The sequence below is a fragment of the Gopherus evgoodei genome, unplaced genomic scaffold, assembly GCF_007399415.2.
Source record: "Gopherus evgoodei ecotype Sinaloan lineage unplaced genomic scaffold, rGopEvg1_v1.p scaffold_86_arrow_ctg1, whole genome shotgun sequence".
Classification (NCBI taxonomy): domain Eukaryota; kingdom Metazoa; phylum Chordata; order Testudines; family Testudinidae; genus Gopherus; species Gopherus evgoodei.
In genome coordinates, this window is record NW_022060107.1 from 218120 (window position 1) to 234610 (window position 16491).

At 64.5% G+C, this 16491-nt stretch overlaps 1 protein-coding gene across 1 annotated transcript; it reads right to left on the reverse strand.

Moving 5' to 3' along the window:
- Positions 1-731: 731 nt before the first annotated feature.
- SPEM3 (SPEM family member 3) lies at positions 732-1742 on the reverse strand. Its single transcript, XM_030548111.1, is given in 4 exon segments — positions 732-1098; positions 1137-1315; positions 1317-1495; positions 1685-1742. Coding segments are annotated over 4 exon segments (783 nt in total).
- Between the last annotated feature and the right edge of the window lie 14749 nt (positions 1743-16491).

A 16491-nucleotide genomic window follows, 5' to 3' on the forward strand; every position in this document is an offset into this window, starting at 1 on the left:
GGGTGGGGATAGATAGATAGATAGATAGATAGATAGATAGATAGAGGGGTGGATGGGGATAGATAGATAGAGGGTGTGGGGGGGATAGATGGTGTGTGGGGAGATAGATAGATAGATAGATAGATAGATAGATAGATAGATAGATAGATAGATAAAGAGGTGGGTGGACGATGGGTGGATGAAGTGGTGTGGGGGGATGGACTGATGGGTGGGTGGACAAAGGGTTCTTCCTGGGGATGGGTGGGTGGGTGGGTGGGTGGATGAAAGGATGGCTGAAGGGATGGATGGATTGATGGACGGGTGGGTGAATGGATGGATGGGTTGGTGGGTGGACGAAGGGCTCTGCCAGGGGATGGATGGGTGGGTGGGTGGCTGGGCGAAGGGATGGATGTAGGGATGGGTGGATTGATGAACGAAGGGATGGATGGATGGGTGAACGGATGGGTGGGTGGACGAAGGACTCTGCCTGGGGACAGATGGGTGGGAGGGTGGCTGGATGGATGGATCAGTGGGTGGATGAAGGCTCTGCCAGGGGACGGATATGTGGGTGGGTGGCTGGACGAATGGATGGATTGATGGGTGGATAGATAGATAGGTGGGTGGATGAAGGGCTGAATAGGTGGATGGACGGGTGGGTAGATGGATGGACGGGTGGGTGGATGAAGGACTCTGCTGGGGATGGGTGGATTGATGGGTGGATAGATAGGTGGATGGATGAAGGGATGGATGGATCAGTGGGTGGATGAAGGGCTCTGCCAGGGGACGGACATGTGGGTGGGTGGTTGGACGAAGGGATGGATGGATGGGTGAACAGATGGGTGGGTGGACGAAGGACTCTGCCTGGGGACAGATGGGTGGGTGGCTGGCTGGATGAAGGGATGGGTGGGTGGATGAAGGGGAGGATGGATGGATTGATGGACTGGTGGGTGGATGGATGGATCAGTGGTTGAATGAAGGGCTCTGCCAGGGGACGGACATGTGGGTGGGTGGTTGGACGAAGGGATGGATGGATGGGTGGATAGATAGGTGGGTGGATGAAGAGCTGAATGGGTGGATGGATGAAGAGATGGATGGATGGATCAGTGGGTGGATGAAGGTCTCTGCCAAGGGACGGACATGTGGGTGGGTGGCTGGACGAAGGGATGGATGGATGGACGGGTGGGTGGGTGGATGAAGGGATGGATGATGGATGGACGGGTGGGTGAGTGGATGGATGGATCGGTGGGTGGATGAAGGACTCTGCCAGGGGATGGGTGGATTGATGGGTGGATAGATAGGTGGATGGATGAAGGGATGGATGGATGGATGGATGAGTGGGTGGATGAAGGGCTCTGCCAGGGGACGGACATGTGGGTGGGTGGCTGGATGAAGGGATGGGTGGATTGATGGGTGGATAGATAGGTGGGTGGATGAAGGGCTGAATGGGTGGATGGATGAAGAGATGGATGGATTGATGGGTGGGTGGATGGATGGATCGGTGGGTGGATGAAGGACTCTGCCAGGGGATGAGTGGATAGATAGGTGGGTGGATGAAGGGCTGAATGGGTGGATGGATTGATGGGCGGGTGTATGAAGGCTCTGCCAGGGGACGGACGTGTGGGTGGGTAGCTACACGGTGTTACAACCCGCTCTCATCCCACACCGTACAGCCCCTGTGATCCCACTGCTCTGGCTCTGGGGTCACCTCGCACGCTGAGCTGGGGTGTGTCACCTGGAGCGACCACATCTGGGGCCATGTGCATGTTACATGTACCACGTGCCAGGACATCAGAGAGCCAGTGGCAGGTCCTCTAATCCGGGGAGGAGAGGGTGCTGGGGGGAACAGGGGTGTAATACCCCGCATCTCTCTCTCACACACACACATCAAACATCACACAACTGTCCACCAGACAGCAACAGGACCTGAGATGTGGAGGCCCCACTGTAAATCAGAAGCAACTCCAGGGGGCAGACTCGGGATGGATGGCGACTGCCATGGGGGCCGGGCTTGGGGGGGGGCAGGGCCTGGGGGGCTGCTTTGGTTGTTGGTGACACAAGGGGGATGTATCATCTCGTAGGACGGGGGAATTCAATGGTTTAACAACTTGGTGGGGCGGGCTGAAGATGCTCCTCGCCTGGGGCACCATGCGATCTAGCGCCGGACATGGGGGGATGGATGGATGGACGGACGGCAGCATCTGGGCACAGGTGGACAGACAGATGGATGGGGGGTTGTGGGCTGGGGTGGGTGAGTGGAGGGTGCGTGTGGGGCTGGGTGGATGGATTGTGTGTGGATAGAGGGGGCTGGGCAGATGGGGGGCTACATGTGGGACTGGGTGGATGGATGGGCAGATGGAGGGGTGGTGGGTGGATGTGGGGCTGTGTGGGGGGCTGTGTGGATGGACGGATGGATGGGGGGCTGTGTGGGTCTGGGTGGATGGACGGACAGATGGGGGGACTGTGTGTGGGGCTGGGTGAATGGATGGACGGATGGGGGGGGCGGATGAGGGACTGCATGTGGGGCTGAGTGGATGGATGGGCAGATGTGGGGCTGTGTGTGTGGCTCGGTGGATGAACGGATGGATGGGGGCTCTGTGTGGGGCTGGGTGAATGGATGGACGGATGGTGTGGGGGCTGGGCGGATGGAGGGGCTGCATGTGGGGCTGGGTGGAAGAACCGATTGGCTGTGCCGAACAGCACACTCCGTGGGGTCAGTGCCCCACAGCTCTGGAACCAGGACCCCCCCCATCCCCCAGCTGGGTCCGAGCCCCCCCAGCCCTGGCCCCGGGCTCACCCCAGCTCTGTCCTTGAGGCCTGGCCTGGGGCCAGCTAACGAGCAGGTGCAGACAGAGCCAGGCCGATAAGATCCAGGGGGCAGGGCCGGGACACAGGGGGCCCATTCAGCCCTGAAGGACGCGACCCACAGAGCGGAACGGTTCCCCTGGCCTCCAACCAGAGCCTCACCCTAGATTTCAACGGGGGGGGCACCACCCCATAGAGTAGCCGGGACCTTCCCAAATGACCCCTCCAGCTCTGCGCCTGTGTCCCCTCCCCACCCCGCATCGCTCGCCCTCCGTCTCCCATTCGGGGTGGGGACGCCTGTGGGACCTGGGGAGGGAGGGGGTCAGGGTAGCAGCAGAGAACATGAGGATCCTTCTGCTCAGAGGGCGGGGCCTTGAGGTGTCTGGGCGGGGCCTAGAGAAGGGGCGTGGCCTTGTCAGCTAGGAGGCGTGGCTGGAGAAAAGGTGAAACTGGGGCAAAGATTCATCATTGAGGTCATGGTGGGAGGTAGCTCTGACACCCCCACTCCCCTCCCAGAGCCGGGGAGAGAACCCAGGAGTCCTGGCTCCCAGTCCCCCCTGCTCTAACCCACCAGCCCCCACTCCCCTCCCAGAGCCGGGGAGAGAACCCAGGAGTCCTGGCTCCCAGCCCCCTCTGCTCTAACCCACCAGCCCCCACTCCCCTCCAAGAGCTGGGGAGAGAACCCAGGAGTCCTGGCTCCCAGCCCCCCCTGCTCTAACCACCAGCCCCCACTCCCCTCCCAGAGCCGGGGAGAGAACCCAGGAGTCCTGGCTCCCAGCCCCCCTGCTCTAACCCACCAGCCCCCACTCCCCTCCCAGAGCCGGGGAGAGAACCCAGGAGTCCTGGCTCCCAGCCCTCCCTGCTCTAACCCACCAGCCCCCACTCCCCTCCCAGAGCTGGGGAGAGACCCCAGGAGTCCTGGCTCCCATTCTCTGTGTATGGAAAGGGATGGGAGCTAAGGTGGTAGGAAGTGGGGGGGCCGGTGCAGAGGGAATCTATGGGGTGTTATTCCCCCCCACACACAGGAGAAGGCCGGGGCAAACCCAGCTGAAGAATCCAGGAACTGCACCCCCTTCCTGGTACCAAACTGGTTGAACTGGTCCAGCCTGCTGCGGTGTGGCCACTGGCACAGCAGAGCCCTGGGGCGAACGCACCCTCATCTTCCTCTGGCCCCATCTGTCCCCTTCCCCCCCCCCCGGCCCCAGCCCTTCCCATGCATCACAGATCAGTATACCCAGAGACAATGTCCCCTCCCAGAGCCTGGGAGAGAACCCAGGAGTCCTGGCTCCCAGCCCTCCCTGCTCTAACCACCAGCCCCCACTCCCCTCCCAGAGCCAGGGAGAGAACCCAGGAGTCCTGGCTCCCAGCCCCCCTGCTCTAATCACCAGCCCTCACTCCCCTCCCAGAGCCAGGGAGAGAACCCAGGAGTCCTGGCTCCCCCCCAGCCAGGGAGAGAACCAGGAGTCCTGACTCCCAGCCCCCCCTGCTGTCATCACCAGCCCTCACTCCACTCCCAGAGCAGGGAGAGAACCCAGGAGTCCTGGCTCCCAAACCCCTGGTCTAACCCACCAGCCCCCACTCCCCTCCCAGAGCCGGGGAGAGAACCCAGGCGTCCATGGCTCCCAGCCCCCCCTGCTCTAACGCACAAGCCCCCACTCCCCTCCCAGAGCTGGGGAGAAACCCAGGAGTCCTGGCTTCCAGCCCCCTCTGCTCTAACCCACAAGCCCCCACTCCCCTCCCAGAGCATGGGGAGAGAACCCAGGAGTCCTGGCTTCCCAGTCCCCCCTGCTCTAACCCACCAGCCCCTACTCCCCTCCCAGAGCCGGGGAGAGAACCCAGGAGTCCTGGCTTCCAGCCCCCCCTGCTCTAACCCACCAGCCCCCACTCCCCTCCCAGAGCCGGGGAGAGAACCCAGGAGTCCTGGCACCCAGCCCCCACCATTAGATCATAGAGCTCAATGTAGGATGGGCTGACCCAGTTCCCTCTGTCCCCAGGACTGACCCCGTGGGTCAGCAGCTCCCAAAGCCACTTCTAGGGTGGCTGAGTTTCCTCCCCACACAACCGGGTCAAATGCCGAGTGCCTGATTCCCCGATGACTCAGATCGGCCTGGCTCCCAACCCTCATGTGCTAACCACTACACCCCACTCTCCTCCCAGAACCGGGGAGAGAACCCAGGAGTCCTGGCTCCCTCCCCCCACAACCACTAGCCCCTACAGCTGTGTTTTATCATGTAACCCGGATTCCTGGATTCTATCTCCTTCTCCCTCACATCATGGATATCTACCGTCTGTCTCCTCCCTCCGGATGCCTGGGTCCCTTCTCTCCCCTGCACCCCCATCTCCAGACCTGGGGCTCTGCACCCTGCTCTGGGTACTACGCCTGTCTCCTCTTCCGCCACCCCCGGTTTAGGTCTAGCCTCTCTCCTCCACCTCCCCGGACACCTCCCCGCCCCCCTCCCGGACGCCAGGGTCCTATGCCCCCTCCCCCTGCAGAGATAGGGGGGTGCCTGGGGAAAGATTCGCCCTGAGAAGTTTGGGGGCCTTGCAAACGGGCCTTCCTGACCCCTTCCCTGGTGCAGCAGGGAGCATGGGCGTGAAAGCCATGGTGCTCAAACCCCCTTCGATCCCATGCCGGGTTGGGGGGGTTCACAGTGGGAGCCAGGATAGTAGAGGCTGGTGGGTTAGAGCAGGGGGGTGCTGGGAGCCAGGACTCCTGGGTTCTCTCCCCGGCTCTGGGAGGGGAGTGGGGGCTGGTGGGTTAGAGCAGGGGGGACTGGGAGCCAAGACTCCTGGGTTCTCTCCCTGGCTCTAGGAAGGGAGTGGGGGCTGGTGGGTTGAACCGGGGGTGGGGTGGGGCTGGGAGCCAGGACTCCTGGGTTCTAATCCCAGCTCCACCCTGACTCAGCTGCATAACCTTGACCACATCTCGTCCTTTGCCCGTGCCTCAGTTTCCCCACCTGCGAAACTGGGCTAATGAGAGGCTGCCTGAAGGCGAATCATCTGTTCCACGCATACCCGCCCCACAGCTGGCTCCCCGGGAAGGACTGGGCGCCAGCCCCGCTCCCCTGACCCAGCAAGCAACACCCCCACCCTGCCGGTGTGATTCAGCCGGCTGGAAATAGCTGGTTTCTGGGGGAAGACAGGCCCGCCTCGATCAGTTGCATGCCACCAGGACAAACAAGTTTGGCCCAGATTCCCAGCACATGGCCTAGAACGGAGCTGGCCAGGGACCTGGGGGGTGGGGGGTGCAGCTGGAGTTTTGGGGTCCAGGGACTGGGGGTTCACTCTGGGTTTCGGGAAGTTAAAGGGGACAAGATTCAGATTGGGGCAGGCGAAGGGTCAGAAAGGCGGGTGGTGTTGAGGGGAGGTGTCAGATTTTGAGGGGTTCAACTGAAGATTTGGGGTGCAGGGTTGGGGTTGACAGGCCAGAAGGGTCGGCAGGAGAGTTTGGGGGCAGGTTCGGAGAGATAGGTTGGGGGAGGGTTTGGGGCATCAGGGGGAGTTTGGGGGGAAGGCTCAGGGGACTGAGGGGTTGGTTGTGGGGGGAAGGCTCGGGGGGAGGTTTGGGATAACAGGGGGTGAGTCTCAGGGCAGGTTCAGAGGGATAGGTTGGGGAGGTTTGGGGGTCAGGGGAGTTTGGGGGGAAGGCTCAGGGGACTGAGGGGGTTGGTTGTGGGGGGAAGGCTCGGGGAGAGGTTTGGGGTAACAGGGGATGAGTCTCAGGGCAGGTTCAGAGGGATAGGTTGGGGAGGTTTGGGGGTCAGGGGAGTTTGGGGGGAAGGCTCAGGGGACTGAGGGGGTTGGTTGTGGGGGGAAGGCTCGGGGGAGGTTTGGGGGCTCAGGGGGAGTTTGGGGGGAAGGCTCAGGGGACTGAAGAGGTTGGCTGTGGGGGGAAGGCTCGGGGGAGGTTTGGAGGAACAGGGGGTGAGTTTGGGGGCAGCTTCAGAGGGATAGGTTGGGGGAGGTTTGGGGGTCAGGGGGAGTTTGGGGGGAAGGCTCAGGGGACTGAGGGGTTGGTTGTGGGGGGAAGGCTCGGGGGGAGGTTTGGGGTAACGGGGTGAGTCTCAGGGCAGGTTCAGAGGGATAGGTTGGGGAGGTTTGGGGGTCAGGGGAGTTTGGGGGGAAGGCTCAGGGGACTGAGGGGGTTGGTTGTGGGGGGAAGGCTCGGGGGAGGTTTGGGGGTCAGGGGGAGTTTGGAGGGAAGGCTCAGGGGACTGAGGGGGTTGGCTGTGGGGGGAGGCTCGGGGGAGGTTTGGGGGAACAGGGGGTGAGTCTGGGGGCAGGTTCACAGGGATAGGTTGGGGGAGGTTTGGGGGTCAGGGGGAGTTTGGGGGGAAGGCTCAGGGGACTGAAGGGGTTTGGCTGTGGGGGGAAGGTTCGGGGGAGGTTTGAGGGTCAGGGGAAGTTTGGGGGGAAGGCTCAGGGGACTGAGGGGGTGGTTGTGGGGGGAAGGCCCGGGGGGAGATTTGGGGGAATGGGGTGAGTCTGGGGGCAGGTTCAGAGGGATAGGTTGGGGGAGGTTTGGGGACTCGGGGAGTTTGGGGGGAAGGCTCAGGGGACTGAGGGGGTTGGTTGTGGGGGGAAGGTTCGGGGGAGGTTTGGGGGAACAGGGGGTGAGTTTGGGGGCAGGTTCGGAGAGATAGGTTGGGGGAGGTTTGGGGGTCAGGGGGAGTTTGGGGGGAAGGCTCAGGGGACTGAGGGGTTTGGCTGTGGGGGGAAGGTTCGGGGGAGGTTTGGGGGAACGGGGTGAGTTTGGGGGCAGGTTCAGAGGGATAGGTTGGGGGAGGTTTGGGGGGATGGGTGAGTTTGGGGGGGGAAGGCTCAGGGGGAGTGAGGGGTTTGGCTGTGGGGGGAAGGTTCAGGGGAAGGTTTGGGGGAACAGGGTGAGTTTGGGGGCAGGTTCAGAGGGATAGGTTGGGGGACGGTTTGGGGGGATGGGTCAGTTTGGGGGGAAAGGCTTTGAGGGAGTTTGCGGGCAGGTTCGGAGGGATAGGACGGAGGGGTTCAGGGGGGCTGGGTGACTTTGGGGGCGGGTGGGATGAATTGGGGGGGGGAGCCCAGGGGTGTGTGGATATGGCAGAAAAGGTTCAGCATCCTGGAGGAATTTGGGGACTCCTGGGTTAGGCAGTGGGGACACCCCGATGGTGAGGGGCTGTGCGCACACAGGCCAGCACCCCACACAGCCCCAGGGAACCCCCCCCCCCACACACACACCCCAGGAAAACCCTGAACAACAAAATCACAATAAACGGCAGATGTTGCAACTCCAGGTGTGTGTCCAAGGGAGGGGCCAGACGGCCCCTGGATTAAAGGGGGTAAAGTCCAGTCTGTCTCCCTGGCTGCCATGGGTCAGCCGGCTCCGGGAGGGGAGTGGGGGCTGGCGGTTAGAGCAGGGGGGGCTGGGAGCCAGGACTCCTGGGTTCTCTCCCCGGCTCTGGGAGGGGAGTGGGGGCTGGTGGGTTAGAGCAGGGGGGCTGGGAGCCAGGACTCCTGGGTTCTCTCCCCGGCTCTGGGAGGGGAGTGGGAGCTGGTGGGTTAGAGCAGGGGGGCTGGGAGCCAGGACTCCTGGGTTCTCTCCCCGGCTCTGGGAGGGGAGTGGGGGCTGGTGGGTCAGAGCAGGGGGGGCTGGGAGCCAGGACTCCTGGGTTCTCTCCCCGGCTCTGGGAGGGAAGTGGGGGCTGGTGGGTTAGAGCAGGGGGAGCTGGGAGCCAGGACTCCTGGGTTCTCTCCCGGCTCTGGGAGGGGAGTGGGGGCTGGTGGGATAGAGCAGGGGGGGCTGGGAACCAGGACTCCTGGGTTCTCTCCCCGGCTCTGGGACGGGAGTGGGGGCTGGTGGGTTAGAGCAGGGGGGGCTGGGAGCCAGGACTCCTGGGTTCTCTCCCCAGCTCTGGGACGGGAGTGGGGGCTGGTGGGATAGAGCAGGGGGGGCTGGGAGCCAGGACTCCTGGGTTCTCTCCCCAGCTCTGGGACGGGAGTGGGGGCTGGTGGGTTAGAGCAGGGGGGGCTGGGAGCCAGGACTCCTGGGTTCTCTCCCAGCTCTGGGAGGGAAGTGGGGGCTGGCGGGTTAGAGCTGGGAGCCAGGACTCCTGGGTTCTCTCCCCGGCTCTGGGAGGGGAGTGGGGGCTGATGGGTTGGGGCTGGGAGCCAGGACTCCTGGGTTCTCTCCTTGGTTCCGGGAGAGGCCGGTTTGATTGGGCCCAGGGTGCCAGGAGCAGAGGCCAGAGGAGAGGGATTAAAGCAGGCGGATCCCGGCCCCTCGCCCTGCCCCCAGGTCACAGGCAGGCTGGGGCTGGAGCCGTCTCCTCTGGGCCCAGCCGGCTCTGGCTTCCTCGAGCCGGATCCGGATTGCGGGAGGCCTGGCGCTGAAAGGCCGTCCCACAGGGCTGGGGAAAGACAAACAGAGTGTGCCCCAGCCTGGGCCCACACCTGATTGTCTCCCCACTGCCAATCCGGAGTCACTCCACTGGCGCCGGTTCCCCCTCGCTAACCCCGCTGCCAATCCGGAGTCACTCCACTGGGGCCGGTTCCCCCTCGCTAACCCCACTGCCAATCCGGAGTCACTCCACTGGGGCCGGTTCCCCCTCGCTAACCCCACTGCCAATCCGGAGTCACTCCACTGGGGCCGGTTCCCCCTCGCTAACCCCACTGCCAATCCGGAGTCACTCCACTGGGGCCGGTTCCCCCTCGCTAACCCCACTGCCAATCCGGAGTCACTCCACTGGGGCCGGTTCCCCCTCGCTAACCCCACTGCCAATCCGGAGTCACTCTGGAGTCACTCCACTGGGGCCGGTTCCCCATCGCTAACCCCACTGCCACTCCGGAGTCACTCCACTGGGGCCAGTTCCCCCTCGCTAACCCCACTGCCAATCCGGAGTCACTCCACTGGGGCCGGTTCCCCCTCGCTAACCCCACTGCCAATCCGGAGTCACTCCACTGGGGCCGGTTCCCCCTCGCTAACCCCACTGCCAATCCGGAGTCACTCCACAGGGGCCCGTTCCCCCTCACTAACCCCACTGCCAATTGGGAATGACTCCACTGGGGCCCGTTCCCCCTCGCTAACCCCAGTGCCAATCCGGAGTCACTTCACTGAGGCCAGTTCCCCCTCGCTAACCCCACTGCCAATTGGGAGTCACTTCACTGAGGCCAGTTCCCCCTCGCTAACCCCATTGCCAAGGGGGAGTCACTCCACTGGGGCTGGTTCCCCCTCGCTAACCCCACTGCCAATCCGGAGTCACTCCACTGGGGCCAGTTCCCCCTCGCTAACCCCAGTGCCAATCCGGAGTCAGTCCACAGGGGCTGGTTCCCCCTCGCTAACCCCACTGCCAATCCGGAGTCACTCCACTGGCGCCAGTTCCCCCTCGCTAACCCCAGTGCCAATCCGGAGTCACTCCACAGGGGCCCGTTCCCCCTCACTAACCCCACTGCCAATTGGGAATGACTCCACTGGGGCCCGTTCCCCCTCGCTAACCCCACTGCCAATCCGGAGTCACTCCACTGGGGCCGGTTCCCCCTCGCTAACCCCACTGCCAATCCGGAGTCACTCCACTGGGGCCGGTTCCCCCTCGCTAACCCCACTGCCAATCCGGAGTCACTCCACTGGGGCCGGTTCCCCCTCGCTAACCCCACTGCCAATCCGGAGTCACTCCACAGGGGCCGGTTCCCCCTCGCTAACCCCACTGCCAATTGGGAGTCACTCCACTGGGGCCCGTTCCCCCTCGCTAACCCCAGTGCCAATCCGGAGTCACTTCACTGAGGCCAGTTCCCCCTCGCTAACCCCACTGCCAATCCGGAGTCACTCCACTGGGGCTGGTTCCCCCTCGCTAACCCCATTGCCAATCCGGAGTCACTCCACTGGGGCTGGTTCCCCCTCGCTAACCCCACTGCCAATCCGGAGTCACTCCACTGGGGCCAGTTCCCCCTCGCTAACCCCAGTGCCAATCCGGAGTCACTCCACTGGGGCTGGTTCCCCCTCACTAACCCCACTGCCAATTGGGAGTCACTTCACTGAGGCCAGTTCCCCCTCGCTAACCCCACTGCCAATCCGAAGTCACTTCACTGGGGCCGGTTCCCCCTCGCTAACCCCACTGCCAATCCGGAGTCACTTCACTGAGGCCAGTTCCCCCTCGCTAACCCCACTGCCAATCCGGAGTCACTCCACTGGGGCTGGTTCCCCCTCGCTAACCCCATTGCCAATCCGGAGTCACTCCACTGGGGCCGGTTCTCCCTCGCTAACCCCATTGCCAAGGGGGAGTCACTCCACTGGTGCTGGTTCCCCCTCGCTAACCCCACTGCCAATCCGGAGTCACTCCACTGGGGCTGGTTCCCCCTCGCTAACCCCACTGCCAATCCGGAGTCACTCCACTGGGGCTGGTTCCCCCTCGCTAACCCCACTGCCAATCCGGAGTCACTCCACTGGGGCTGGTTCCCCCTCGCTAACCCCACTGCCAATCCGGAGTCACTCCACTGGGGCTGGTTCCCCCTCGCTAACCCCACTGCCAATCCGGAGTCACTCCACTGGGGCTGGTTCCCCCTTACTCACCCAGTTGTGTATCTTGAGTCACTCCACTGGGGCCATTGTGTTGCCTACAGATACAACAAGGATTAAACCTTTGTCAGTTCAGGGCCTAGGGTCTAGGCGATGGTTTTTTCACAAAGCGGTGGGAGGGGAGCAGGGGCTGATGGGTTAGAGCGGGGGCGGGGAGCCCGGACTCCTGGGTTCTTTCCCGGGCTCTGGGAGGGGAGTGGGATCTAGTGGGTTAGAACGGGGGGGGCAGGGAGCCAGGACTCCTGGGTTCTTTCCCAGGCTCTGGGAGGGGAGTGGAATCTAGTGGGTTAGAGCGGGGGGGCTGGGAGCCAGGACTCCTGGGTTCTCTTCCTGGGTCTGGGAGGGGAGTGGGGGCTGGTGGGTTAGAGCAGGGGGGCTGGGAGCCAGGACTCCTGGGTTCTCTCCCCAGCTCTGGGAGGGGCATGGGGCCTGATGGTTAGAGCAGGGGCGGCTGGGAGCCGGGACTCCTGGGTTCTCTCCCGGGCTCTGGGAGGGGAGTGGGGGCTGGTGGGTTTGAGCAGGGGGGCTGGGAGCCTGGACTCCTGGGTTCTCTCTCCAGCTTGGGGAGGGGAGGGGAGGGGAGGGGAGAGGGGCTGGGAGCCAGGACTCCTGGGTTCTCTCTCCAGCTCGGGGAGGGGAGGGGAGAGGGGCTGGGAGCCAGGACTCCTGGGTTCTCTCTCCAGCTCGGGGAGGGGAGGGGAGAGAGGCTGGGAGCCCGGACTCCTGGGTTCTCTCCCCAGCTCTAGGAGGGGAGTGGGGGCTGGTGGGTTTGAGCAGGGGGGGCTGGGAGCCCGGACTCCTGGGTTCTCTCTCCAGCTCGGGGAGGGGGGCTGGGAGCCCGGACTCCTGGGTTCTCTCTCCAGCTCGGGGAGGGGGGCTGGGAGCCAGGACTCCTGGGTTCTCTCTCCAGCTCGGGGAGGGGAGGGGAGAGGGGCTGGGAGCCCGGACTCCTGGGTTCCATGGGGACAGCGGGGAGGGAGGGGAAGGTTGTGATGAGCCCTCTGGGCTCCCCGGTAACCAGCTGCTTTTCATAGCGCTGTTGTTTGGTCTTGGAACCGGTTCAGTCCCGGCAGCCCCAGGACCAGCTGCTTCCGCCCCCCCTCCCCGCCAGGGCTGTGCCCCACCCCTCACCAGCGGGGGCGGCCTTGGCTTGGCAGGTGCATTGCGCGGCGGGTGGGGAACAGGCGCCCCCGTGCGGCGGAGGGCGGAACTGCGCCCAGGCTACCCTGCAGGGGCTGTGTGTGTATGGGGGGGGGGTGACACCTCCCACCCCCATCGGGCCAAAGGGGGACCCTCCAGATCCGTCCTCTCTTGTCATGCCCGCAGCCGGCTCTGCCCCGTTCCCGGACACTCACGGCCAAAGGCAGCGGGGGTCAAGTGGTTAGAACGGGGGCTGGGAGCCAGGACTCCTGGGTTCTCTCCCCAGCGCTGGGAGGGGAGTGGGGGCTGGTGGTTAGAGCAGGGGGGCTGGGAGCCAGGACTCCTGGGTTCTCTTCCCGGCTCTGGGAGGGGAGTGAGGGATGGTGGGTTAGAGCGGGGGGCTGGGAGCCAGGACTCCTGGGTTCTCTCCCCAGCTCTGGGAGGGGAGTGGGGGCTGGTGGGTCAGAGCAGGGGGGCTGGGAGCCAGGACTCCTGGGTTCTCTCCCTGGCTCTGGGAGGGGAGTTGGGGCTGGTGGGTTAGACGATGGGGGTTGGGAGCCAGGACTCCTGGGTTCTCTCCCCAGCGCTGGGAGGGGAGTGGGGGCTGGTGGGTCAGAGCAGGGGGGCTGGGAGCCAGGACTCCTGGGTTCTCTTCCCGGCTCTGGGAGGGGAGTGAGGGATGGTGGGTTAGAGCGGGGGGCTGGGAGCCAGGACTCCTGGGTTCTCTCCCCAGCTCTGGGAGGGGAGTGGGGGCTGGTGGGTTAGAGCAGGGGGGGCTGGGAGCCAGGACTCCTGGGTTCTCTCCCTGGCTCTGGGAGGGGAGTGGGGGCTGGTGGGTTAGAGCAGGGGGGGCTGGGAGCCAGGACTCCTGGGTTCTCTCCCTGGCTCCAGAAGGGGATTGGGGGCTGGTGGGTTAGAGCAGGGGGGGCTGGGAGCCAGGACTCCTGGGTTCTCTCCCTGGCTCTGGGAGGGGAGTGAGGGATGGTGGGTTAGAGCAGGGGGGGCTGAAAGCCAGGACTCCTGGGTTCCCTCCCAGTGTCAGGAGGGGAGGGTGCTTACCACCCCCTGCAGGGCCTGCTGGTGCCCTTTGATTCCCCAAAGCTGGCCAGAAGGGATTTGGCTAATGGCCTTTGACAGGCCCCCGGGAGCTAATCTGGGGTGCTAATGTTGCCCTGGGCAGATTGCCTGGCCCCAGAGCTAATTCCCAGAGCCGGGCGTGGGTGGCGGGGCTGGGGGGGGCAGTGATGCCCGAGGTGCCCGGCACTCAGGCCCAGTGGGTCAGCATGGAGTGAACCCCTGGGGGGGGCAGCCAGAACCCCACCCCGGACGCAGCCCCCTCCCGCTTCGGCTGATCCTGTCCCGTAAGTCCCTTGGGGAGGGGAGACCCTGGGGTGGGGGGGTCTGTGTGTCACTGTTTGCCCCCTGCCACATTGGGGTGTCCTTTAAGAGAGGGTCAGTTGGGGGGCAGGGAGGGAGTGGCTGGAAAGTTAGGGGAAGGAGTGAAGGGGTGAATAGGACCATGGGGGGGCAATCAGGGAATAGGAGGGGGCCTTGGGGGGGGTAGGGGTGTGATGAGAGTCGGGGGGGGGGGTCCAGTGACATTTGGGGGAGGGCTGAGTGTGGGGGGGAGCAGGTGCGGGGGTGGTCATGTTGTGGGGGAGGAGTGGATGTGGCGGGAGAGGTCAGGGAAGGGAGGGGAGGAGTCAGTGGGGTGGGGCAGGTCTTTATTGGGGGAGGTTGTGGGGCGGGCAAAGGAGGGGAGGTGGCTGTAAGGGGGTGGGGAGGTCTCTGTGGGGAGAAGGGGAGGTTGTGGGGCAGGCACAGGAGGGGAGGTGGCTGTGAGGGGTGGGGAGGTCTCTCTGGGGAGGACGGGGAGGCTGTGGGGCAGGCACAGGAGGGGAGGTGGCTGTGAGGGGGCGGGAAGGTCTCTCTGGGGAGAAGGGGGAGGCTGTGGGGCAGGCACAGGAGGGGAGGTGGCTGTGAGGGGGCGGGAAGGTCTCTCTGGGGAGGAGGGGGAGGCTGTGGGGCAGGCACAGGAGGGGAGGTGGCTGTGAGGGGGTGGGGAGGTCTCTCTGGGGAGGACGGGGAGGCTGTGGGGCAGGCACAGGAGGGGAGGTGGCTGTGAGGGGGTGGGCAGGTCTCTCTGGGGGGAAGGGGGAGGCTGTGGGGCAGGCACAGGAGGGGAGGTGGCTGTGAGGGGTTGCGAGGTCTCTCTGGGGAGGACGGGAGGCTGTGGGGCAGGCGCAGGAGGGGAGGTGGCTGTGAGGGGGTGGGGCAGGTCTCTCTGGGGAGGACGGGGAGGCTGTGGGGCAGGCGCAGGAGGGGAGGTGGCTGTGAGGGGGTGGGGCAGGTCTCTCTGGGGAGGACGGGGAGGCTGTGGGGCAGGCGCAGGAGGGGAGGTGGCTGTGAGGGGGTTTGGCAGGTCTCTCTGGGGAGGAGGGGGAGGCTGTGGGGCAGGCACAGGAGGGGAGGTGGCTGTGAGGGGGTGGGCAGGTCTCTCTGGAGGGAAGGGGTGGATGTGGGGCAGGCACAGGAGGGGAGGTGGCTGTGAGGGGGTGGGCAGGTCTCTCTGGAGAGGAAGGGGAGGCTGTGGGGCAGGCGCAGGAGGGGAGGTGGCTGTGAGGGGTGGGGAGGTCTCTCTGGGGAGGACGGGGAGGCTGTGGGGCAGGCACAGGAGGGGAGGTGGCTGTGAGGGGGTGGGGAGGTCTCTCTGGAGAGGAAGGGGAGGCTGTGGGGCAGGTGCAGGAGGGGAGGTGGCTGTGAGGGGGTTTGGCAGGTCTCTCTGGGGAGGACGGGGAGGCTGTGGGGCAGGCGCAGGAGGGGAGGTGGCTGTGAGGGGGTGGGGAGGGGCAGGTGGATGGGAGAGATTGCCCAGGGGGTTGAGAGATACCCCATAGTGTGATCACGGCATTGTGGGGCACGGGGTGGGGGGACAGTCCTGCTCCAGGCCACCGCTGATGTGACACCCCTGTGCCCTCCGGCCGGGGGGGGGGCTAGTGCGAGTCGCACTAGTGACCATGAGATCGGCCAGGTCCCCGGGTGCCACCCAGAGCCGGGGGGCTGACCAGGCCGCAGGGAATTCTGGGAGCGCTGGGGCCAGTCGCCCCCCACACACACCCCACCCCGACACCCCAGCCTTCATTTGGCTCAAGGAGGTCTTAGGTTTTGGGGGTGCGCAGTGTGAGGGAGCTGGCGGGAAAGACGGAGGCTCCCCAAGAAATATTCACACGCGTGTGCTGAATAGATCCATGCCCCGTGTGTGCACGAATGCCCTAAATAGCTCCATGCTGCGCACAAGTGTGTCCTCGCACGGATACACGCAGACACTCAAGCCAAGCACACTCCTCCAGAAACCTGTGCCCTGCAACCCGGAACACGCGCTAACACACATGCACAGACACGAGGGTGCAAACGCAGGCCTGCGGACCCAGAGGGAAAGACACCAACACTCCACACACACAATCTCGTGCAAATGACACACGTGCGCAAGCCTATGGAAAATGCCATGCAAACCCAGGTGCGTGTGAGCACACGCACAGCCCTAGAAAACACACGCGTGCCCACGCTCATGAGCACAAGTGAAACAAATCTATTGATCGAGCATTACGTGCGTTGCCGAGCCAGGTGCACACCAATGCTCCTGCAAACGGGCGTGCAAACACAAACGTAGCCTGTCCAGATGTGGCGGGAGGAGGGGAGCCCCCGCGCACAGCTGGGATTGCTGTCCACCCAGGGGTGGGGGTTGTGGCGGGAAGGGGAGGGTTTATGTGTCTGGGGCCCAGATGCCCTGGCCCTGGGGAGGAGGGGGAGCGGGGAGACCCTCTGGATATGGGAGCAGAGATGGATCGGGCTGTCCAGATGTGCGGGAGAGCTGGGACCCTGCAGAGGCCACCTCTCCAGATGCCTGAGCTGAGGGGGGTGGGACCTGTGGCCAACTGGGAAGACGGCCCAGATGTGCCCAGATGTGCAGCTTCCCCCCCTCACGCTCCCGGCTTCCCCCGCCCCCCAGGCGCCCCGCCACCGCC